The sequence below is a fragment of the Convolutriloba macropyga genome, chromosome 8 (assembly GCF_964194025.1).
Source record: "Convolutriloba macropyga chromosome 8, txConMacr16.3, whole genome shotgun sequence".
In the NCBI taxonomy this organism is placed as follows: domain Eukaryota; kingdom Metazoa; phylum Xenacoelomorpha; order Acoela; family Convolutidae; genus Convolutriloba; species Convolutriloba macropyga.
Window position 1 is genome coordinate 24,653,582 of NC_134475.1, and position 26,405 is coordinate 24,679,986.

Here is a 26,405-nt window from a genome sequence, read left to right on the forward strand (position 1 = left end):
ATGTATTGACCTAAATAGCTTTCTCTCCTTTGTAAAATTAACTTACAGGGCTAGCATAAAGGTTAAAACTGCAAATAGACAGGTTATAAGGTCAGGAAATCAAAAGTAGTTTTTTTTCTAGCTTCAGAAAATTTTTTTTAAAAATTCCTGATCTTTCTTGTTTTTGAGATCCCAGTGTACTATATCGACTAAAACATCTTTCTGGCTACTGCAAAACTAACTCACAAAGATAGTTTAAGAGCCTTTTTTTTGAATTAATAGATTATGGGTGTGAGAAAATCGAAATGGGTTTTTTGATTTTTCTGATTTCAGAAAAAATTTTCTGACATTTGACGTGTTTGATGACTCAGTATACTAAATCGACCAAAATAGCTTTCTGGCTACTGCAAAACTAACTCACAAAGACAGTTTAAGAGTTTTTTTTGTGATTCAATAGGATATGGAGTCAGAAAATCAAAATGGGTTTTTTGATTTTTCTGATTTCAGAAAAAATTTTCCGACAATTCTCGTTTTTGATGACTCAGTATACTATATCGACCAAAAAAGCTTTCTGGCTACTGCAAAACTAAACCACAAAGACGGTTTCAGAGTTTTTATGTGATTCAATTGGATATGGGGTCAGAAAATCAAAATGGGTTTTTTGATTTTTCTGATTTCAGAAAAAATTTTCCGACAATTCTCGTTTTTGATGACTCAGTATACTATATCGACCAAAAAAGCTTTCTGGCTACTGCAAAATTAAACTACAAAGACGGTTTCAGAGTTTTTTTGTGAATCAATAAGATATGGGGTCAGAAAACTAAAATGGGTTTTTTGAATTTTCTGATTTCAGAAAAAATTTTCTAACATTTCCTGTTTTTGAGATCCCTGTGCAATATATCGACTAAAATGGGTTTCTGGCTACTTCAAAACAAACTCACAGGGCTAGATTAACATCTTATAATGTGAATCAACAGGATATGTGGTCAGAAAATCTGAATGGGTTTTTTGAATTTTCTGATTTCAGAAAAAATTTTCTAACATTTCTTGTTTCTAAGACTCCAGTATGATATATCGACTAGAATGGCCTTCTCGCTATATGAAAACTAGCTCAAAAAAATAGTTCGAAGGCTTTTTTGGTATTTCATTAGAATATGCAATCAGAAAATCAAAATGGTTTTTTTTATTTTTCTGATTTTGCGACCGTTTTTCTGACTTTTGGACTTTTTCTCACCAAATTTTTCTTTCAAAGTAGTTAAATTGCTTTTACTTGCTATTAGAATGATAAAACTAGTCAAAGTTTATCAATCGAGGTGCTATAGTAACAGAAAACAGGTTTTTGGGGCGCAAACTTCAAATTTTTTTTGGTGGGTTTTTGTCGAATAAATAGAGGTGGGTTTTTGTCGAGATTTTTGGCTCGATCTAACCGGGGAACAGGACATCAGAGGTGGCGCCTGAGACCTCGGGCGGACTTCTGCTGGTGACGTCTGAAACCAGTAAAAAAACTAGAACCTCTTGTAGAAGTGACGTCTGAAACCCAACTTCCAAAAAAAATTGTCTTTGGTGACATCTGATTCCAGTAAAAAATCCATGCAGGATATCACTGTCTGCTCTTGTCACAACCAAGTAATCGTTAGCGTCTGTAATTGTAACATCAGAAGGTTGAATGTCGGTTAGTTACCATTAATATGTAGTGAAAAACATTTTTCTAGCATTGAAAAAGTCAAATTCAGATGTTTTGTTTCCATGTTTTTTGGTAACTGACAGTTAGCAATGTGGGACATAAAGTCAAGTTTTTTGCGGCAAATCATCTTAACTTCCGTATTTAGCCATCTTGAAGTTGCATCCGCAACATATTTTAATCGGAGTGAAGTACTAGAGAAGTGAAAAGATAGGCGATACAAGGTTGAAAAATCGAGTTAATGAATCATTTCCTAATTGCCTTGCGTGGCCTTAAGGAGGGATCAAATTGATTCCTCTAAGTTAACAGTTTCAACCTTTTATAAAGTATATAAACGTGATCTCTTAATTTCAGCCCACGTGGATAGTTTTTCCACTTGTAATTGCTAAAATTTAACTATGTCACCAAGGTAACGTATTTGTCCTCCGTTTTAATTTTTGGACACAGGTGAACCATAGTTTTAACTAAAAGGTAGAACTAAATTATAAAAGTTTTAAAAAATACACATTAACACAGGATTAATTCAACATCAATGTACATTGAAGTTACAATCGTTTTCAAAAGTCGTTTATCTGTTCTGTTTCTTTAAAAATTTCAATCGAAGTCTCTACATTAATTTTTGGCTTTAGCATGATCAATTTATTTAAAATTCTTTTGCTTTTTCTGGCTAATTGAAGATTTTGTGGTGTTTTTTTTCACTTTTGCATAATTTGATACACTTTCACCACAAATTGTTTGCTTGAGTTTAGTTTTTATGTTTGCTTGATTTTAGATTGTTATGATAATGAGTGAGGCCTAAATAACCGCTAAAAATTTTCGATTCTTTATGTGTCTATGTCGTAATAAATTCAATTAGTGACCTTTTGGTTTTGAAACACTCACTTGACTGATTTTTTCACATCATCTGAGGCTCATTTTTACCTTAAAGTTTTTACAAAGAAATCATTCTATAATGCTACAATTAATCTGCTTGCAATACGTCATACGTTTTTCAGTCGAATCTAAAAATCTAATAGAAAGTGTATAATCACAATGAAAAACTTATAAATTTTTTTGATGTGGGATTACCTTATGTAGAACAATATGTGAGGTGTGATACAGAAGACGGTGAATACACAGGCATAGTCCTCCAACTCAGACTGACATATAATCCTCAACAAGAGGGAGAGAGGGATCAACACAAACACACCAATCAGAAAACAGATCTTAGTCGGCGCCAAAATCTAAAATAAACAAATACAGTTCTTAAATATTAATTTAAAGACATTTCATACAAAATTTAGAGTTTTGAATGAAAATTTTTAAAACAAGTAAATTCATCAAATTTTACCAAATCATTGGCCCATAGTTTCCACCCTAGAGTTCGGAATTGTCTCACTTCCACGACAACACGCAGCAGAAGCTGCAAATATGTCCACACCTCTATCACTGACATCACCTGGAATAATGACTATGAAATAAGTTTACATGGTAAACTTTTAAAATAATACCAGAAATTGCTCTAAATAGCGTTTTGCTGTCAACCAGAGATCAGAAGTTGGATACTTACGTAGTCTGTGTTGTTTTCGACATTTCGGATATAGCAGCTTGAGGAACTGGCAGACGACTTCTGAAACATACGGTCGGTTTCTCAAAACTTCTTTAGGCTAGACTAATTTTCGTGGCCAGATAATAATTTTTTTTCAAAAAAATACTCATAAATAAAGAGGATTCCCTTCGAACCAGAACTCTGTAAGTATTTAAATGCTACCAATATCTGGCGTGGCAAGAATATATCAAGATATGTGCAAACTTGCAAAGATTTTTGCGTGAACATCAATTGCTAAGTATTACGCTGCGAGTAAGTACAGAATTAGGAACAATGCTTGGACTGAAACAATCCTAATTTAAGAGAAAGGAAAAGAGTTTTTCTCTGAAAACTGAAATTATCATGAAAATTTTAAATTCCAAGTTTCTTTAAATGATTTTTTTCCAACTATCTTCAGTGAATGAAATCTTCCGAGAACACAACTCAACAGTTTAAACTGCATTCAAAAACTGAAATCCAAACTAGTGAAATAGAAGAACATTTTGCTAGAGGAATCAGTGAAAGAAGCAAAACCAATGAATATGTATCTTACAGAGGCAACCGCAGGTTTTCGGAGGTACATTCCGAGTAGGTAACTGATTAGGAACAAAAAGTAGACAAGGAAATTGGCAAGGAGAATCTGTTTCCCAAATAAACTCCACTTCCAATCCACCAGTTCCTTCATCACTCCACTCAGCATGTCCATATGATCCACCGAGTCCTGCTAGGAAAAATCGAAAGTCGTTGGCGAAACATGAGAACTATGGTTTAATCCAAAAAAGAGATAGTGTATGGGAATAAATTGTGAATGGAGAATAAGGAGAAGAATAACACCCAACTTCATGCCCAATTCTAGAAAACTCTAAGATCTAAGAAAAATCTTAGATCTTTGCCAATTTTCTATCTTTACTTGGTCATCAGTTGACTCCAAAAATGGCCACGCCAGAATAAGTGTTTGTCTGCGCTATGAAAACTTAAAACTGAAAATTGATCTTTCAACTTGTTTATTCAATTAAACTCAACGTTAGAATAGAAATATCTCTTTTTTAATTAATCCATTTCTACATAGTATTATATAGAAAGACATTACTTTAATTTGAACGGCACTCAATAGAACTCATAGTCTTCTTACTGACACTGAGAACTCGGTTAACGCCAAGTAAGCCGAAGTCAGCCGAAAAATATGTGATAGTTATATAATCTATCAGAATTAATAGAATGTCAACCGTTGCAATCAAGTCAGTGCATAGTGCTTTGATCGATAATTTTTTCCAATGTATCAAGTAAACAAAAACATTATCATTTTTTAGACATCTGAAGGTTACAGGCTTCAGTGGACTGTTTTCCATGGCCATACCTCTCATCCTCTGTAGGATATAATCCGGAAATCGCGGGCCGGCTATCGTGGTGAAAAGATAACTTATAATACAGTTATTTGCAAAATTTTTAGGTTCCCTGGCCCCTTTTTCAAAATCCGGCTTGCTCGCCTATCGGCTTGCTTGACCGCCACCTGAGATATCGAAGGATTAAACATTTGTTGCGTAATTTTAATGTTTCACAAAAGAAAGTCAGAATTCTTTTCAATTGAGAACGATTGATTTTGCAAAATGGAATTTTTTGACTACAAAGATTTTGACGGTTGAAATCAATTTTTGATGTATCTTTTGTTATATCCACATACTTTTGTTGATTTTAGGTCCGAATTTTGTTTTTTTTCGGGTTTTTCAAATTCTAATTTGGTTGTTGTCATAAATCCGTTGATAAATTTCTGTTGATAAATATCTCCAACTTAATTTAATGGTTATTTAATTCCACGAAGTCATTTGAGTTTTTTTTAATTCCATGCAGTAAAATAATTGTTTGAGCTAAATAGATGTTTGTTTGGTGAAGTAAAACCTTTTATAGTTAGTTACCTAGTGTTTTGCTGGTAGCTCAATATTATCATAATATCAAATATTTGTGCAGTGATTATAGTTTAATAAAACAATATAAAATGAACCAATCTTCGTTCAGCACACACGCATTCTAACCTTGGCTTTCATAGCAATGATATGTAGTGCAGAATTCTGGTTCAATGAGCCATCTGGTCGAATCTAAACATTTTTCAAAACAATATCAATCAATCAATAGAAAAATATGAGCTTTGAGTTTTTCCCAATTCTTCTTACCGATATTTACACAAAAACTGCTCCAATAAATCACGCAAAAAAATTACGTATCTCCCATATAAAAACCGACACATAAAAAACTCATTTACTCGTGACAACTTTCTTTAGCGTACCTTCGGGTTTCTTGTGTAAAAATATTAACATTAGGCCCTAGCAAATTGAAGTTAACCTAATCAATCAACATGATTAACTGAAACAAATTCTGCATTCAGTTTTAACGCATGTGTTGATCAGCGTTGCTTTTGCATTCGATGGAGGGGTGGGTAGTTTTATAACAGCATTTGCAAATAAGCCAACCGTGTCAATATCGGTGAGCAAATACTCCACAGCGTGTAAGTCACCGTATATCCAGAGTACTTTTGACTGGTAGGAGAGAATGAGGTTGAAGATCTCCTTCCTGCCACAGAAGGCAGCCAGGGTCAATGGAATGTAGTCCTGTTTGTTCTTCGTATCCAGCAGTTTACCCAAAATGTCGTCTTCCAGAAGTTCAATGCAAGACTTGAACATGTCCTAAAGTGTACATAGTCAATAATTGACGCCACCAGGTTCTAATTGAGCAATGTTAGCATTGAAGTTATACAAAAAAACCCTAAAAATTCCGCATTCAGTATAACACAAATAAGGATGAGCGATTGTCGAATGGTTTTTTGTCAAACATGCAGCTCATATTCGAAAAGTATAGGTAAAGAAGGAGGCTCGTAATGTGCAACAAAAATAAACGACAAATTAAGCAAAAAGAAAAAAAATTATTTTCGGCAAAAATTTAACATCTAAAGCACCTAGTAACAACGTCAAAATACAATCAGAAAAAAGCTGAACCAAACAAATTTAATTTTCCGTTGATACAAAGCAGATGGGACTTTAAAATAAAGAGAATAGGCAACAAGTTGACAAAACGAAGCAATAATGAGGCGAAATTCAAAAATCAATCAACATTTTTTTAAACAAATATTTTCAAAATTCTTAAAAATCATTAGCTTTTAACAAAACAATTCTTGATAATCTTACTGTAAAATCATAATGGAACCAATAGGATCTGTCTTCGGTTAGACTAAGCTATAGGAACCGACTAAAAAAGCAGAAAAACTCAAAAAATTACGAACAACAATTTAGTGAAGCCATTAGAACCATTCGCTATTATGTGAATAGTATGTATTTTTATTTCAATTTCTATTCGTACTAATTCAGCTAAAATTATACTGAATGAATAAATAAGCTCAATTGGGCCACAATAAAAAATAATTGGGATCTGTTATTACGCGATTGTGCTAAAGGAAGAGAAAGAGAAACAAAAATACACCACTAACATAACTTCGAATGAAAACGCATATTTTCCAACAAACAAAACATCCGTTAAGTCATAAAATCAAAAAATCTGTTAATTTTTAAATAAATGGAATTGTATGGGACCTCTCAATGATGGTAGTAAGTTACAAATTGACGAAAAGAACAACAAAAACTGAAAAAATTGGAAAATCCTTAAAAATCTTCAAAATGTTTAATGTCATAAATGTTAAGATTTTTACTGACTCTTTTCATTAAACTGACTCTTTTGGATAAATCATTTATTAAACCTTCAATTCAAGCTTATGAGACCAGTCACCATTCTATGGCTAGCTAAAGAACTTAAAAAAGTAAAAACAGCAAGATCAAAAAAAATTGAGCGAGAAAATTTTGAAGCCATTGAAAAGAGGAACAATTCATTGAAAACTTTTTTTCAATTAATTTCTTAACGACAATGGAACTTTTCTTTAACAATATGACTATTAAAAAGCCGGCCAATATGAACAGATATAATAAAACCACAAAATTTTTGAGAAAACCCGTAGTATCAAAGCCATTAAATTTAATTGTTTTCAACGGATATCCTTAAATAATAAGTTACAATAAGTTATGCATCGATAGAATAAATTTTCTTAATCGTAAACTATCAATGAGTCATCACAATAAGTCGTATGACTAAGAAAACGACAACAAACTCCGGTAAAAACAAAAAAAAATCTGTAGAAAAGTGCGAGAAGACATTGTCCAAGCCATTAAAACCATTCGTTTTTTCTGTTCATTACTTTATCTGTTTTCTATTGAATGTCCACTCTATGCCAATGGGAACAGAAAACAACCAGATAAGTAAAAAAGATACAGGAAACAACCGGATAATGAGAAAAGATTTCAAAAAGATCTATAATTATGAAAAAAGTAACCAAAAATTTAAAAAAATTATGAAAATTCGTGGCATCCAAGTAATAAAGAAAATAGTTAGAAGATAAAACTGTTAACCGGAATAATTTTGGTTGATGTAGAAAGGAGGGGGGTTCTGTCATTAGTGAGACTGACTCACAGTTCACAGAATCAATCTTATGATCGGATAATGTTCAAAAAACATTTTTTCAAAAAATTATTTTTAAAGCCTTAACCACCTTTAGCTGTCCACTCAAATTGCTACATAGATCTGATTACTGCTCTTTAGGTACCCCATTGTTTTTTAGTCAGCGAGTCTATTCCCTAGGACTATAAAATTTATTAAAACCCCCAAAATAAAATCGAAAATTCAATAAAAATTAGGAAAACTCAGAGTCAAAAATTTAACATCTAAAGCACCTAGTAACAACGTCAAAATACAATCAGAAAAAAGCTGAACCAAACAAATTTAATTTTCATTGATACAAAGCAGATGGGACTTTAAAATAAAGAGAATAGGTAAAGAGTTGACAAAACGAAGCAATAATGAGGCGAAATTCAAAAATCAATCAACATTTTTTTAAACAAATATTTTCAAAATTCTTAAAAATCATTAGCTTTTAACGAAATAATTCTTGATAATCTTACTGTAAAATCATAATGGAACTAATAAGATCTGTCTTCGGTTAGACTAAGCTATAGGAACCGACTAAAAAAGCAGAAAAACTCAAAAAATTACGAACAACAATTTAGTGAAGCCATTAGAACCATTCGCTATTATCTGAATATTATGTATTTTTATTTCAATTTCTATTCGTACTAATTCAACTAAAATTATACTGAATGAATAAATAAGCTCAATTGGGCCACAATCAAATATATTTGGGGTCTGTTATTACGCGATTGTGCTAAAGGAAGAGAAAGAGAAACAAAAATACACCAATAACATAACTTCGAAAGAAAACGCATATTGTCCAACAAATTAAACATCCGTTAAGTCATAAAATCAAAAAATCTGTTAATTTTTAAATAAATGGAATTGTATGGGACATCTCAATGATGGTAGTAAGTTACAAATTGACGAAAAGAACAACAAAAACTGAAAAAATTGGAAAATCCTTAAAAATCTTCAAATTGTTTAATGTCATAAATTTTAAGATTTTTCGCATTAAATTGACTCTTTTGGATAAATCATTTATTGAACCTTCAATTCAAGCTTATGAGACCAGTCACCATTCTATGGCTAGCTAAAGAATTTAAAAAAGTAAAAACAGCAAGATCAAAAAAAATTGAGCGAGAAAATTTTGAAGCCATTGAAAAGAGGAACAATTCATTAAAAACTTTTTTTCAATTAATTTCTTAACGACAATGGAACTTTTCTTTAACAATATGACTATTAAAAAGCCGGCCAATATGAACAGATATAATAAAACCACAAAATTTTTGAGAAAACCCGTAGTATCAAAGCCATTAAATTTAATTGTTTTCAACGGATATCCTTAAATAATAAGTTACAATAAGTTATGCATCGATAGAATAAATTTTCTTAATCGTAAACCATCAATGAGTCATCACAATAAGTCGTATGACTAAGAAAACGACAACAAACTCCGGTAAAAACAAAAAAAATCTGTAGAAAAGTGCGAGAAGACATTGTCCAAGCCATTAAAACCATTCGTTTTTTCTGTTCAATACTTTATCTGTTGTCTATTGAATGTCCACTCTATGCCAATGGGAACAGAAAACAACCAGATAAGTAATAAAGATACAGGAAACAACCGGATAATGAGAAAAGATTTCAAAAAGATCTATAATTATGAAAAAAGTAACCAAAAATTTTAAAAAATTATAAAAATTCGTGGCATCCAAGTAATAAAGAAAATAGTTAGAAGATAAAACTGTTAACCGGAATAATTTTGGTTGATGTAGAAAGGAGGGGGGTTCTTTCATTAGTGCGACTGACTCACAGTTCACAGAATCATTCTTATGATCGGATAATGTTCAAAAAACTTTTTTTCAAAAAATTATTTTTAAAGTCTTAACAACCTTTAGCTGTCCACTTAAATTGCTACATAGATCTGATTACTGCTTTTTAGGTACCCCATTGTTTTTTAGTCAGCGAGTCTATTTCCTAGGACTATAAAATTTGTTAAAACCCCAAAATAAAATCGAAAATTCAATAAAAATTATCGCAGCCATAAAAAAATGAGCGATTTCTTAAAAACGAATTATTTTTTGATTGGGCCTCATTTGACTGTAAATAAGGATTGCCAAGAAGAGAACCTGGGTTTGAAAAGTGCTTAATCTTAAAACGACTTGAAAATAATTTAAAAAAGATAAAATTGTTTTCAAAATATCAGTTCTCAAATACAAATCGATTTTTGTTACAGTAAACTTGCCTATGATACGAAAAGCCTTTTTATGGCCCTTCGTCTGTTAGAAACACAAGATTGTTTCATTTGTCTTAAAAAATGTAAATTTGAATTGATAATTTTATAGAAAAAATCTTGAATTTGAACAAAAAAGTGAACAAAATCATGCCAAACATAACGTGTTCACACAAAACCTTCAACCTCGATAACTCCTCGAAAAACACGAAATTCAAAAAAAATCTTTTTAATTCCGAACTCTGCGCTGGACGAGTTTTTTAATGATACGACTCACATTTCTCTACAATGAATATATCGATCGGCAAAAATGGTCTGAACAAAAAAAAACCATTTGAGTATATAGTTCCTTCCCCCCCCCCACAAGTGGTGTCGGAACAAAAATTAGGTAAACTAGATTACGGTGATTGCCACTTAATGTGAACTTGAAGTGAGAGTGGGGCTGAATTTCACCTTAACTGGAGTTCAGGAATCTCTCACTAAACAGATTATAAGTCAATGTCTGAACAGAAAAATTGAAATGGTTAGTGTATCACAAATGCAATCATATTTTGTCAAATACTGCTTGAGAGTGCAAAACTCTCCTCCGTCGTTGAGCTGTGGTAACTGTGGTCCGCAGACAACACTTGGATGATCAAATCTCTCACCAAAAAGCCTCTACTAAGGTAAATAGAACTGTTCACTTAAATTCAGGTGTTTTTTTAAGACACATTCACTCAAATTTCTCTTTTAGAGCGCAACCTTCTCACAGTCTTTTTAATAGCATTTGACCTCCTTGCTACAACCTCCACGGTGACTATTTTGTATGTCAGAGTTTACAAACCCATCTTCGATTGTATGCAATGCTATATAAACACCTGCTAGAAAGACTTTTCAAAAATTTTTAACAAAATGTCTTAGTGTCATAGTAGAGCATGAAAATGTATGTCATAAGATCTTGCAAAGTCTGTACATCTCTCATGCTCAATTGTTTATGATTCTGATTCTATTTTGGTCTTAATGGCGCAATTTGTCCCCACGTGATCAACAACCCCCCTTCCGTAAACCGCATTTTGTATTTTGATTTTATAATTATTTATATATGCTCGTAAAAGATGTGAATAATGATTATAATCATTGAGTACCTGCCAAAATGTCTATATTGCAGCTTATATGAGGCTATATTGCGCAATTTGACTGAATTTAATAATAACATGCTATTATAGAGAGCCAAGCATCAGAAAAAGCTTTGCAATTGTATTTGTTCGATCAAGTGTTCTGGCGTCTAGATTAAATAAAACCCCGTAATGTTTTGTGAAGCATCTTCTGCAAACTTTGTTTAAAAGCATTCGTGGGTTAAAACTATTGGAAGGTCCTTTATGTAAACAGAAAATAAGAAGTAGACCAGATTCTTACAAGAAATGCATTTATAACTAGTTGTCATAGAAACTAACCAGTTTGTTGTGTATGACAAGCATATGTAGAATGTTATTTCCGTTGAGGTCAGTGGCTAAAGGAGATGCCCCCCTGTGTAGTAGCCACGTGAACTCGGCCTCCAGACCCAGACACACAGCAAAGGACAGAGGGAACTCTCCCCAGTAACAAGGACCAGCGTAATTTGTACCTAAACGTCATTAAAAAAACTGAGCTCTGCTGCTCATTTGTCAATCAAGGACATGTCTTTGCATAGATTAGATGCTAAGTTTTGATCAAGTTGTAAAATCATCCGTCGACGCCTTTCCGATAGATGAAGACTTAATTTAAAGACATGTGTTTTCTAACTTTCACAAAACTGATTCAAACAAAAATTAAGAAATTTGAACAATTTTGAAACTGTTTTTCTCATATGGAGAAAAATGAAAAAAAAAATCAAGCGTTTAATTGGAGATATATCTCACCTGTTAGGCGCTTCTTCTAACCCCAAACCCCAAAAATATAGCCCTCATTGTGGTACATGGTAATAGGTAGCAGCTCTGTAGTTTCTAGCCCCCCCACCAAACCCCTGGAGTTTTAATGGGGCAGAGCCAAGTATTTTATTGTTATTTACAGTATGAGTTGAGAACAGGTATCTCTCCCATTTTGGGGTTGAGGTTGACTTCCTGTTTCTGGTCCATGGGAATGAAGAAACTGCCATTGCATCTCGCACTCAGATCCACCACCCTTTCTCTCGACACAGGATCTTCTGCAATTACGAAACAAGTCTAGTTTTAAGTGCGATCCGTGTGATGATCAAACGACAACTTTAGAATAAAAATGGCAATCAAGAAAATGGACGAAAACTGATTTTGGGAATTGATATTTCTATTACATCTACAGCTGATAATCTTTTAATTGACATATACGTTCTTATAAAGGACTCGTTTCTAGTGGACTTGTCTCTAGTGAACACGGAAATATTGGTACAAAAAATAAGGGAGAACTTATTCTGAGAATTATTAACTTTACTGTTACTTCGATTATCTTTTTGGTAAACTCGTAATTTGAAACCTGAGTTTCTACGAACGAATTAGCTCTATCTAATGAGCCCTAGTACCATCTGACATATTCGCAACCCCAGAACCCTTAAAATATTACTCAACATTAGATTATCTGAGTCAAAGTTTGATTTATTTAAAAATAAGTTAAATTCTTTAAATATAAAACAAAGAATTAAGTCCCAGACCGAGGTAACCTCTGATCAGACAAGTTCCAGAATATTGTCCAGACTAAAGAGTTTTTTCCAGACCATGTTATTCGAGCGCACCAGGAACATGTGTGCGCTCGAAGATCGTCTGATCAGGGGTCACTTCGGTCTGGCCACCTCGAACTGGGTAAACCAAAACTTGTGATATCGACATTAACTCGTGAATGGAATAACTAACTGAGGTCCAGCATCATTTTAAGGAGCACTAAATCCTCATTCAACAGTGCCATGTGGAGAGGGGTCTGTCCATAGTAGTCGTTGCTCAAGTAGATGTCCACAACCAACATTGGGAATATCCTGAGAAGTCTTACTGCCAGTTCCCTGGCTATTTTGGATCCACAGAGCAGACAGACGTGCAGAAGGGTCTCCCCCATGGACCCCCGACGCCAGATGTCCCAACAGCAAAAACGCTCTCCAGAACAATCTGAAACAGTTGATCTCATGTGACATCTGAAGGCTCTCAGTTATACTTTTAAACACCCAGTTTGATAACTGTTACTTCTTCCGTCGAAATTACATAGTCTACGAGAAACTCATGGGAGCATGATATTCTGATCAGAAACGGCTTTGACCAGATAGGCTGATCCGGGACCATTTTGAGAACAAGATAGTCTGATCAACAAGATCAAGCATGAATATTACGCTTATTGGTGCGCATATGTGACAAGATAATATTGTTGCCTTTATTTTAAAAAAAGCGTCAAGAATTGATGCTGTAAAAACGTAACTCAATGGAGTAAAAAGAAGTGGGTTTTGTTGTTTTGTTTTCACTCAGAGTATAATAGTGTAAGCATGGCGATAAAAGTTTAATTACAGTTTAGTTTCTCTCCTCATCACTCCTACACCATCCTCCCATAGTTTAAAGGGGGAAAATGTTTACACAAAATCAGATTAGTAATATAACACATTTCTGAGAAAATAAAAAATTCAAATTGGTTTTGATTCGTAAATGCGCTCAAATATATTGAGTCGAAATAGTGCCAAAAAACCCTCCCTGATTTACTATATAGAAGCCTCAACATGAAAACAACATGGGGTTGCGTTAAAAAATGAGTAGTTAAAAATCTTTATTTCCCCCCATTGGGAAACAGAAAGACAAACCTAAATCAATTAACAATTCAATTGACCAATTATCACATATCATAGTTATCTCAGCTTTTCGATAACTTCAAAAAAATTTTGATTTCAGCTGAAGAAAAATGCTTTGCACAAAGATCTCATAAAGCTTCTAAGAATATGGCAAAAATTGGCAAAATTTGTTATTCATCGTCTTCTAAAAACATACAGAGATACACATATATACAGAATTTTGAAAGTTCCTGTATACTACCACTCAGAGGATATTTTTTGTGAATGATTGGTGCAACTCTTCACTGCAAAACCGTTGGTCTTTTTTTCTGACAACGCCAACAACTTTGTGGTACCGAGGAGGAGCTGTTGTTAGATATATCTTCTCAACTTGCACAAATGGACCATAGCCTTGAATTTGATACAAATAAGAGTACGTAGACTTCAATCTAGGTGTCGCACCAAATCATAAACGGGTTTGGAAAAATTTAGTATGCAGTTTTAACCGACCGCTGCACACAATCCTTGGCAACCATCGGCTCCTAGATGAATTACTCCTCACAAGTTCCCGTTTAGTTTAACAGTCATCAAACAGCGGTTCAATTACCAATGTCAGTTCCTATGCTAACGATCTAGATGTGTTAACACTGAATTAATTTTTTGTAGAGCCGCAGTGCTGACCTACCTTTAGTCATAACGTGAATCACTAAAAAACTTTGATCACCAAAAAACAGTACTAAAAAAGCAAGCGTTTGCTATTTGAAATTGGAAGCGAAGCTTAAGGGACCTCTTCACCAACCTTGAGCCGTCATTCAAACTGCAAAACTCCATCAGATGAAATTATGAAATCTGGTGACATATTTAGTAAAATTTGTAAGAGAAGGCATAGCGGGCCACCATCCGCTCATTCGGGATTCGAGTGTACGTTATGATAACAACGGCGCCTCACGGTCCACTGATGTCCAAACCGCATTCGGCTCTCCCACTGCTCCCATGATAAATTTTATTCCAATGAATTGTCATTTTTGGTACTTGAGGATGTTTATAATTAATTTAGAGGAATGCATAACTTGTTCGATGACACAATTTGCTGCAATTAGGATCAAGCTAAACTTAAAGCCTGAAACAAGAGGTTAAAGCTTTGAGACCCTCCGAGACCAATTCTTTTTGGCTATATATTTGTTGCGACCATGAAAAGAGCATCACATACGTTTGGCTGACAACCTTGCTAGTTGTTTGATGCAGTAAAAGAATCAGAAAAAGGTTGATGAAGAAAATTTTGATGAAGACAAAAAATGGTGCAGACAAAGAATCTTGCATCTGTTTTATTCTTTATCAGCATAGTTAAAGCCAAAACAGGATAAAACTGTATGGCATTTTAAATGATTTCAAGTATGCACAGAGTCCATGTTTCATTGAGAAATAATGCAAGAGTTGTTGTTATTTGCGGTGAAACGATTTTGTCCACAGAATGAATCGAGAAATTTGTAGTAACTGCGGTCGTTTTTCCGTTAAACTTTTGTTTTTCTTTAAAGTCTGTGCAATTTTTACAAAAAAGCACGCCTTCACAAAATATGGAGCCCCCTTTTCTTTAGTGAGAGTGTTTTTTTGCGTATACTGTTATACCATAAATCACCTTTTTTGCCCCTACCAACAGAAGCGTGGAAAAAAATTTAAGATTAAAATCAACAACTCATACGATAATTCAAAATGTGTACTGTAGTTTTATCGGTGATTTTATTTCATATTTGCGGTTTATAGTAGTGAAAATATAAATTTCTTGGTCACTGTGTTCGCCGCATTTAACTCTTAAAGGTGCACTTTTTCGTTAATTGCAATATAACGCTGCATTTAGAATTTACTAATTTCTTCATTCACTTCAGTTCTTAAGTTTTTAAGCTGCTGTTTGCATTGACAACTCGATCTGGGAAGAAAAACGAAATCTGTACTTTATCTCAAAACATTTCTCCGCAAATTGGCAAATTGAAAGCTAGTACGTCAATAAAAACCAAGGAAAGCAGAGCTCGAACAGACAGAACTTGCCATATCTTGAGAGATACCCGTTTTTTTTCAAGAATCTTACAAGAGTTTTCGAAGTAACCAACTCTTACGGAATCTCTTACCAATATTTTCTTCATATAGCAGATTGCACTTGCTGTTCTCTTGCTGGTTCCTGTGCTGTTGGTATTCTAGAAGGTTCTCACAGTCCTGGTCCAGCTGGGAGAACTTCTGACTGGGCTGGTCTCTCTCCATCAGTTGAGATATCTTCTTGTGCTGGAAGTTGGCTATTATGATGGCACTCCTTCCCCCTATTTCAGTTATGCGCTGAGACACAAGATGGCTGAAATGTCATAATTGCTTAGCTGTTATTTCACAAAAAATATCACCTTATTGTTCTCTTGTAACCAAGTAAACAATAGTCAATGCATTATTTCGTCAAAAACACACCCCATTTTAACATTTACCAACGTAGAGACAGAAAGTCTGGCTAAAGCTATGTTTCATAGTCCTAATTATAACTCGAGCGTGTTTAAAACGTAGGAAAAACCATCAAACACTATAATCTCCTATAACTAAAATATTCAAAGACGTTCATTCATTCTGAAAAAGATTCAAAATTGTCTTTCCCTAAAAATAATGTTTGTGACTATAAAGGTGTAAAACAACACTCTTTTGGATGTTCAATTCAAAAACGTATGAAGCAACGTATAAACTCATAAAACAACGTATTATAGTCAGTCTATAGCTCATCGATGATAGCAACGTATTAAGATTGTAACGTACATAGCAACAAGTGGTTTTTTAGACGGCAATTTTTGATGCTCATTTGGCCGGTATTTTGTCTAATAACGCATTAGTTCAATGCCAGTCACCATTTTGTGCCAATGAATCCAAAAACCCGAAAATTATTGAGCCGAATCACGTCTTATTTGATAGGTCTTATGATTAGATTTACTTGAAATTATGTTAATTGCACTTTTTCCGAGCTTTGTACGTAAATTGGAACGTATTTTATTCAATTCGATTGCTTATTTAAATACTGGATTCTGATTGGCTAATAATCTCTCGCTTTAAATCTATTTAGTTACTAACATCCTCCGGCCCAGAAGAAGATGCTGGGAGAATGGGTACTAATTTCACAAGCGGGCGAACGAGCGATCCGGAGGACGTGCGCAATACGGCGGAGCGTGCGACGCTGTCGGAACCGTAACGAAGTTCAGTGATCCGAGCAGTGGGGTAGTAACCCCTTGGGTTGGTCTCTTCAACTACCCAAACCAAATCACCGGTCTTAAGGTTATGCTCGGCAGGCGTCTGCCACTTGGAACGTCGGTTCAGCGCCGGTACGTATTCTTTGATCCAACGAGACCAAATAGCGTTAGCATATGACTGCGCGCGGGCGTAACGTTTACGGTGATCAAACTCATCTACACCAATGATGGACGGGAGACTACGTGCTTGGTTACCGAGGAGAAAGTGATTGGGTGTTAATGCGCCTAGGTCGGATGGGTCGGCGCTTACGGGCGTTAACGGACGTGAATTAAGTGCATGTTCGACCAGACAAAAAGTGGTACTTAAAACCTCATCTGTGAGGCGACGTGTTCCAAGGATTGTGTAAAGTACGCGCTTGAAACTACGTACTAGCCTCTCCCAGATGCCACCTTGGTGTGGCGCACTGGGCGGGTTGAACCTCCACTTGATGCCTTTGTGGGCAAGTTCCACAGCGATGTTGGTGTTCCACTTTTCGATGTTCTCGCGTAGTTCTTTTTCCGCGCCAACAAAGTTAGTGCCATTGTCTGACCAGATAATGGCTGGTGTACCCCGACGGGAGACGAACCGCTCCACTCCCATTACACACGAACTGGCGTCCATGGACGGAACGATTTCAACATGAACGGCACGAGTAGTTAAGCATGTGAAGAGGAAACCCCACCTCTTCTCGGTAGTCCTACGTACAGTAACGTAAAACGGGCCGAAGTAGTCGACCCCGGTGTTCGTGAAGGGAGGAGACTGGTATGCGAGTCTTTCTACTGGGAGGTCAGCCATGATGGGTTGAATAGTGGCAGCGCGGAACATCCTGCACGTAAGGCAGTTTGATTTAATGGAACGTAGTGAGGAACGCAATTTAAGGATGGTATAACGTTCTTGTACTTTTGCCCGCAGGTAATCAATACCCTGATGATGATGTTTAACGTGCGTGTGCCTGAGAAACAATTTTACAAATGCATGGCGTGCGTCCAGAACGATAGGATGTTTTACATCAAAGTCAACTTCGACCAACCGCTTGATGCGGCCTGCTGATCGGATTAGACGATTTGGCCCAATAAAGGGAGAAAACGGGGCAATACGGCTACTCCGTTTAACGGGTTTGTTTTCGAGAAGATCTTTTCTCTCTGCATTGAATGACTCCCCTTGCACAAGATACTGGAGATGACGCTCGGCTTCGTCAAGCTCCGTGGGGTCTATGATGCTACCATCGACATTACGGTAACATTCGTGAGAAGGTAACAAGCGGAGTACGTACGCTGTTATCCGTAACAACTTCTGATAAGAACTGTACTTATCGAAGGGAATTAGTTGCGGGGGCGGTTCCTTAGTTGACTTGGTTACGGATGCGGCCAATGATGTATTTGTTTCATCAGTTTCCTTTGTTACTATACCGAGTTTGATGTTATTAACTACTTCAGTGCTTGGTTCGAACGGGAATTGCTTGGTTTTTAAGAAATCTGGACCTCTCACCCAGCTACTTGATTGCAAAACCTCAGCGGACATACCACGAGTGCCAGCATCTGCCGGATTATCGCTTGAGGCAACGTGGTTCCATTCGTCAACGCTAGTGTGTTCTAAGATTTCGCAAACACGGTTTGCAATAAATATTGGGTGCTTGGTTGCAGAGTTAAGCCATTGCAAGACAGTAGTGCTGTCGGTCCACATGAAAACCCTGTTGACGTTTACTGTGAGAGCTCGACAGATATCTTGTTTCAATCGAGCGGCCAGAAGCGCTGCCTGTAATTCCAGCTTTGGAACAGTCATGACCTTCATAGGTGCTACGCGAGCTTTACCCAGGACAAACGCAAGCTCCGTTTGGGGCCCACTCGAAGTAGTTACTTGAGCTCGGAGAAATGCAACGGCACTGAAAACTTCTTGTGAACTATCGCCAAACATGTGTAGTTCCAGGTGTTCAAAGTTTCCGGAAAAGTAGCTCCTTGGTATAGTGATTGCGGCAAGCTTGGGTAGTTCTACACTCCATTCGAGGAACCTTTCAACAGTGTCTTTTGGTAATTCTTCATCCCAGTGCTGCCCGCTGACACGCCAGATGTCCTTTAGTAACAATCGGGCACCAACAGTAAATGGTGCTACTAGGCCGATGGGATCAAACACCTTAGACACTAGGCTCAATACCAAGCGTTGTGTTAAAGACTTAGTTACTGTACTGGAGGTACCCCGACTCACAACTAGAGTATCATTGTTGTGATCCCATTTCAACCCAAGCACGTGCGAAGATTCCTCCTTAGATGAGGCAATTACTTTTGGTTCGGTGGACTGAGGTGACCCATCAATTCGATCAGCCAGATCTGGTACATTGCTTACAAACTTAGTAAGCTTGAACCCACCGAGATGGAGAAGATGCACCAACTCCTTCGATCTTTTGAGAGCCCTCTCAGGTGACTCCACCGAATCCAAGTAATCGTCCATGTAGAAGTTTTCTAGGACGGCTTTGGTTGCTTCCGGGTACTGATTGGCATTGTCTCGGGCCGTGCGTTGCAGTGCATAGTTAGCGCATGTGGGCGAGTCTTTAGCCCCGAATATATGGCGCGTGTATTGATACACTACAACATTTGTTGTGGGGTCCTCCCGCCACAAAAAACGCAGTGATGACTGGTCCCAATCAGGGACACCCACTTGGAGGAACATACCCTCGATATCTGCGGACACGGCAAACTGGTGCTGACGGAATCTAAGTAGTACGTGGATTAGGTTTTGGAGGAGGTCGGGCCCAGTGAGCAAAGATTTATTCAAAGAAGTACCGTGGAACTTTGCTGCACCATTTAATACCCTACGCACTTTCCCCGGTTTGTTCGGATTGATTACGGGATGATGTGGTAGGTACCACTCTCTATCCGACCGCTGCTCTACTTTGTGAGCATCAGGGACTGTGATCAAGTAACCTTTTTCCAAGTCTTCACGGATGGTATTAGCATAAGTTTCTTTCAATGATGTATCTCTCGATAGCCGCTTTTCGAGAGACTTGAGCTGTACTAGTGACGAAAAGTAGTTATTCGGGAGCTGGATGTTGTCATCAGCCCATAACATACCGACATCGTATCTTTGGCCGTTATGGAAAGTTGTTGCTTCAAGTATTTCCTGCGCGCGAGCATCCGCTGCGGATCGTGGGTCAACTTGCTTCAACGCGCCGTACGATTCCATATCGTACCAAGATTTAACCTGACAAGCTAATTCAAAATCCTGTTCAATATTGGCATTGAAACACACCGAGACTAAACTTGAACTTGACGGGAGTGGGCCACTTAAAACCCAACCTATGGGCAAGCGGACAGCGAAAGGTGAGCACTTTTCGTCGGCTGAAAAATACTCTAACGGGCGGATGGCATGGTAGACATCCTGTCCAAGTATCATCTCAATTTCTCCATAGCTATATCTTACTGGATCCAGAACTGCCAAATGTGGGTAAATTTCTTGCATGGACTTGACGTCAATGATGTCGGAACCTACATTTAATGTTTCCCTCACGTAGGGACGCACAGTGAATGCTTCAAAGTCTTGATCTTTATGAGGCGTCACGGTCAATTGAACCACCTTTGTGTCTATGAGTTCTTCCATGTTTATACCCTTGACTGTCAGTTTTAATGCGGTACCCTGCAAACCGAGTCTAGCTGCGAGACTATCGGACACCCAAGAGTTACTGCAAGCGGTATCGCATAAAACCAACGCCGTAGTACTAGTGCCAGAAGAATTAGTAAGTTTCAGCTCCGTGACCTGAAGGAGGCCTTTGACATCCGTCACGGAAGACAAAGTGGTTGTTTTGCTTGGTTGTTGTTGACCATTAGATGGCCTACTTGTACCTGCGTTCGACTTCGAAGTATCGATGTTGTTGTTTGTTGAGGGTTTAGCTGGAAAAACCCTTTCAGCTCCATGAAGTAAGGTGTTATGGGAGCTGTTGCAACCATCTTTCCTACACTTACGGGGACTTGGGCATTGCCTAAACATGTGTTTATCACGCAAACAAGAGAAACAGAGCTTTGCCTCAGCCACGACCTTGGCTCTCTGCGTGGGGGTCTTTTCTTTAAAGACACGGCATTCCCACAACCAGTGGCTGCCTTTGCATACAATGCAACTAGAGAATGATGTTGACGGAGATCTCTGTTGCGGCTTAAGGTTACTCTTCTGTTGCGTATTTGCAGCAAATGCCTTTGAAGCAACTTTTGATCTGGTTACTGAGTTGTTGGTATCCTCAGTCCTTGCTTTAAGTGCGGTATTCTTCATTAAATCGTGCGCTTCGGCCTTCTCTTTTAACCAATCGTTGAAATCAAGAAGAGTAGGTTTCACCCAATGCTTTTTGACCGTGAAGAGGGACCATGACTCCTTCATATTGGGTGGTAGCTTCTGTACGGCAGTGTTGAGAAGCGCAGCACTCTTTAAATCCGAATCATATGACAGTGATTTAAATACCCCGACAAGACTTGAAATGCACCCCGAGTAGTTAATGATGTTATCGCTATTGTGCATCTTCAATGGTGGAAAGCTGTTGAGTTTGTCCAAATGTGCACTTACGACCGCCTGTGGTTGGCCAAATTTACGTTCTAAGGTCCTCAGTGCGTCTTTGTACATTGCGCCGCAGTAGGCGAACTCAGCTATAGCTGTTTTAGCTTTACCTGTTACGAGGGTCTTAAGGTATGTCAGTTTTACATCATCAGTTAAGGACTGAGAGTCAATTGCGCTTTTAAATTGACCATACCATTCGTGCCACTGTAGGGGATCCCCATTGTATTGGGACAACTTCCATTCGGGTAGCGGGTCATTCCTCTTGCTAGTTAAGGCGTCAGTGAATGCCTTAATCAAGCTTGCATTTTCAGATACTGACGTTGGAGGCGTGGGATGCGGTGGGCCACCCCAGCACAATGGTATTGGAGCAGTATGCCCGTATGTTGGATGTATAATCGGCGTGACGAAAGGTGGCGCGATGTTAGTAGTTGTACTAAAGGGGTTAACAGGGATGCTACAATTAGCTGCGTGGTTGCTATTAGGATTTTGTTGTGCATTCATTTGCAAGATGGGATGGATTATGGTGGGGTCAGCTGTGGTTGGGGGTAGGTTCGGTTGAATGTTTTTGAAGACGGTTGCATTATTTGTCGCCTGATTTACGTTTGTGGGGTTATTCTGAGGAAATCTCCACAAGTTTAAATCGGGGTTACGATTAAGGGGAAGTTTGGGTGCGGTTGGGCATGGTAACAGGCGGGCTTGAGGTGAATGGACAATGTTTTGTTGTGGAATGTTGGGGACGGGTAAATATGTTGCTGTGCTTGCTGGAGGGGGCGACGGAATCACGGGAGGCTGAGGAATAAATAATTGTTGAGGCGGGAATACGGGAGGCGGGTTCGCGAGTGGGTTTACAGGTAGAGGGACCTTATGCGGGGAATGGGCAATAGGGACTGGTGTTTGGTGTGGAATGTTACTTTGAGTTGGATTCTGTTGTTGCTGAACAACAGGCATCGACATATGTAATTGACAAGGCACACTGGAGCTTTTCGGACCCAAGAATTGATTTACCTGTGGGTTTGTTGAAAAATCAGGTACAAAGATGGAGTTCGTTGGTTCCATAACGGGTGTTGGTGGCCGGGGAGGTTGCATAGGTGGTTTGGGTGGTGGGAGTGCGACATTTTGTACGTCGACTGGTACTTGGTTCGCTTGGTTCACCTTATCACTGCTTGAGGGACTATGTGCCCTTTGATCACTGGGTGGTTGCTGCAGTTGAGCCTGGAGGTATTCCCGATACAACGCTTCTTGCTGAGCAACAGAAATTGCAACTCCTGGCCGTGTGTACTGAGAAAGCATTTCAAGGTGATTCAAGTTACTGGCAACATTATTTGTGTTTTCTGGAGGATTACTATGGGCAGTATCTTGAACAGGGGGGTCAGCGGTTGCTGAACCAGGACGAGAAAAATTTAACTCACTTGTAGCAGTCAATGAATTACCTGCTGGAACAGAATTTACCCAATCCTGAACAAGTCTCTGACTTCTATCTGATCCCCTATCTTTAAGCAAATTCAGTTCACTTGAGTGGTGACTAAACAATGATTGGTTATCCATTAATTCAGCCTCATCTAATTTAGCTGCGGCAACACGCTGGCGGTGATCTTCCTCCAATTCTTGAAGTGCCATATGCTCCATTTGTATCTCAAGCTCCTTTTTTCTCATTGCAATTTCGTGTTTTTGTTTAGCGAGGCGCATGGCAGCTTGTTCTTGTTTCTCGGCCTCTTCGCGTTTTAGTTTTGCCATTAGAAAGTCATGCTTGCGCTGGCTAGACATTGACGATGCTGTTCGACGTGAACTTCTCTTCGACTGCCCTTGAGGGTTAACGCCCTCATATACGGTGTCTCGGTGAGTAACTGAGTCAATATAGCTTCTAGCCGCAAGCAAGAAATTATCATTGTTCTTAGTTACATCATCCAACCATTGCTCAAGGACAAGGTAAATTGATTCTGGGTTCTCGGCTTTACTGGCCAAGTCAAATAGTTCTTCATTTTTCTCCACCAGTTTACTGAAGACATCCTTCAACTTAGAAACCAAGCGTTCAACTTTAACCCTCCTGTCTTGACGATCTATGGCATCTGTGATGTCCTTGTGGATGTTATATAACTCAGATTCTAAATTAGATCTTGCGTTAAAGAGCTTTTTCAATTTATCCTGTTGTTCGGCCATGATATTGAAATGGCTAGTTTATCAAGGTAGAGTAACCTTCAACCAACCACGTGGAATGCGGGTTATACCGAACCCAAATGACGACGATATGATAATCAAGACGTCGAAGAGCAGAAAAGAAGTTACCGAGTAATGAATTACTCGGCGAAAATGAGTAAGAAATTATAGGGTGCGTCTAACGTGCTTGAAAGCAACGTGAGACTAAACAGGAACACAGGCAACCGGGGAAAGAGGACTGGGTGGACGAAGCACGACGAAACGGGAAACGAAGCGGACGGGGCGGGAAGGACGGACGAACGGCGCGCAACGCAACAGGGAACGGAGCGGAACTGGCGAAAACGCGTGTAGTAAATGGGCGACGCGACGGACGGGACGGAACCGCTGAACGAGCGACGCACGAAGAAACGGGAAACGAGACAGACAGAACGGAGGCGTTGAGCGAGTAGCACGCAACGAAACGGAAAGGCGGGTCGGAACGGGCGGGAGACGATTACGCAGCGAGCGGGGAGGTCGGGAACCACTATGCTAGCAGACCGCAGCAACAAACTCAACCAAACAAACTAGCCGTAACTCCAGAACAAACTTAAGTCACAACCTAGGAAGGAGGAGAGATGCTACTGTAAGAGGCAAACTAGCACAAGTCATTATGGGGCTTAATATATACAAATAACGAACTAATTTACGGCAAAGCTGTAGTATACTAAATGGATGAAAAGAGCAAGAAATTTACTAGCCGTAACTCTAGAATAAACCTAAGTCACACCCTAGCAGTATTCAAACCTAAACAACCGATCAGCATACCAACAATATTAAACAAACTACAGCAAAAGTTAAGTAATATGCAGCGCTTTTGTAGTCTATGAAAGCTGGAAAAGTGAAGAAACTATCTAGCCGTAACTCCAGAATAAACTTAAGTCACATCCTAGAAGGCAATACCCTAAACCAACCAACATTCATACAGTTACACGCAAACATACAGCAGCAAAAATCAATATACTACAACAGGGAGGCTAGTAAATTAGTAAAGTTGAAAAGTCGAAGAACAATCCAGCCGTAACTCGAGAATAAACTTAAGTCACACCCTAGAAAGCTGTTAGACCTGAACAACAAACCAGCATACTAGCATACTCAACATACTACAGCGAACAACATACTTCATCACATATGACATACTATATCGAAATCCGGAAAAGTAAACGGAGGAAAAGAAAACAAAGTCTTGGGAGAGCGACGTTATCGAAAAAAAAAACGGAAAACGGAGAATTGTAAAGTTAAAGAACGAAAAGAACGCGGACGAAAAACGGTATATAAACGAGCGACGAGAAAAATAATGGGAATTCAATAATTTTTTGTAGGCCGGAGGTTGTGAAAATTTTCACAACTTTTTCTGTGTAATAAGTTTCACTAAATTAACGAACCTTCTTGCTGGAATTTTTTTTTTTTTGACAAATTTGTCAAAATTTGATGCATTTGTCCAATTTTTTTTCAAATTTTGGTCAATTTTTTGCAAATTCTTGATTACGGAACGGTAATCCAGTAAAATGGACGGTTTTAAGCTTGAAAATACGGTTTATCAAAATTCGGTATTGATTTTCTAAAGTTTTCAGATTTGCATCAAAATTGACCAAAATTTTTTCAAAATTGAACAATTTAGCATAATGTTTTCTCGATTTTCTCTATATCAGAGGTAATTTTTGATATACAAACCGAGTATATCAATTTTTTCGAATTTTTGGTAATTCGACCAAAAATTTTCAAAATCGCTGTTTTTTCGTCTCAAAAATTATTTGTGGGGGGTTAATGGTGACCTTTTACGGATGATTTCATTGATTATACAACCCCTTAAAAACATTTTTGAAAGATATCAGGGGATGGGTTCCTTGCCGTCTAAACTCCCATAAGTAAATTAAGGCACGAATTGATTCCAAAATTTAATTTTCTGTCTTACAGTTGTTACTCCTATAGGGTTACCCAGAATTCTTGCTGATATTGAGTTCTGATCTGCTCCAATTTCAACACTTCCTCTAGAGGATTCCAGTTGAAGCATAGTTGTTTTTTTTTCGTAGCAACAACTCCACAACATCGCAGTTCCAAGGATTTCTGCTAAACTCACGATTCATCTTCCCCAATCTGATCGTTCTCTTGTTTTCCCCAGCTTATAATCGAGCCAGTCTCTGTCGTGGAGGATAACGCAGGCAGTGTGAATTTAATGCGGCTCGCAAAATCTGACATTGTTCTGTGTCTCTCCTCTCACATCGTGACATGCGGCAGTTACTAATTGAGGAGTAAGATCTGGGATGAAGGACGTCTACTATGCCGGGAAACAACGAATCATTAATCAGAACGAAACATTATTCCAGTTTATCACAACGATTACGCTAATAATATGTGTGGGGCGCCACTTATAAAGGTGTAAAACAACACTCTTTTGGATGTTCAATTCAAAAACGTATGAAGCAACGTATAAACTCATAAAACAACGTATTATAGTCAGTCTATAGCTCATCGATGATAGCAACGTATTAAGATTGTAACGTACATAGCAACAAGTGGTTTTTTAGACGGCAATTTTTGATGCTCATTTGGCCGGTATTTTGTCTAATAACGCATTAGTTCAATGCCAGTCACCATTTTGTGCCAATGAATCCAAAAACCCGAAAATTATTGAGCCGAATCACGTCTTATTTGATAGGTCTTATGATTAGATTTACTTGAAATTATGTTAATTGCACTTTTTCCGAGCTTTGTACGTAAATTGGAACGTATTTTATTCAAT

At 37.7% G+C, this 26,405-nt stretch overlaps 1 protein-coding gene across 4 annotated transcripts in view; it reads right to left on the reverse strand.

Annotated features, from left to right (window-relative positions):
• The window catches only part of LOC142344030 (transient receptor potential cation channel subfamily V member 6-like), a 64,082-nt gene that overhangs the window by 33,960 nt on the left and 3,717 nt on the right, over window positions 1-26,405 (reverse strand). For 2 of the 4 annotated variants that reach the window (XM_075395485.1, XM_075395487.1), the window contains exons 3-12: window positions 15,814-16,031; window positions 12,801-13,046; window positions 11,987-12,121; window positions 11,394-11,563; window positions 5,693-5,905; window positions 5,258-5,320; window positions 3,781-3,948; window positions 3,210-3,269; window positions 2,991-3,098; window positions 2,729-2,883 (exon numbers count right to left, since the gene is read on the reverse strand). In XM_075395485.1, coding sequence (XP_075251600.1) covers window positions 2,729-2,883; window positions 2,991-3,098; window positions 3,210-3,269; window positions 3,781-3,948; window positions 5,258-5,320; window positions 5,693-5,905; window positions 11,394-11,563; window positions 11,987-12,121; window positions 12,801-13,046; window positions 15,814-16,031 — 1,536 coding nt within the window. Of the gene's footprint in view, window positions 1-2,728; window positions 2,884-2,990; window positions 3,099-3,209; window positions 3,270-3,780; window positions 3,952-5,257; window positions 5,321-5,692; window positions 5,906-11,393; window positions 11,564-11,986; window positions 12,122-12,800; window positions 13,047-15,813; window positions 16,032-26,405 lie in introns of all 4 variants that reach the window. The other 2 variants (XM_075395484.1, XM_075395486.1) reach the window with 1 other exon arrangement.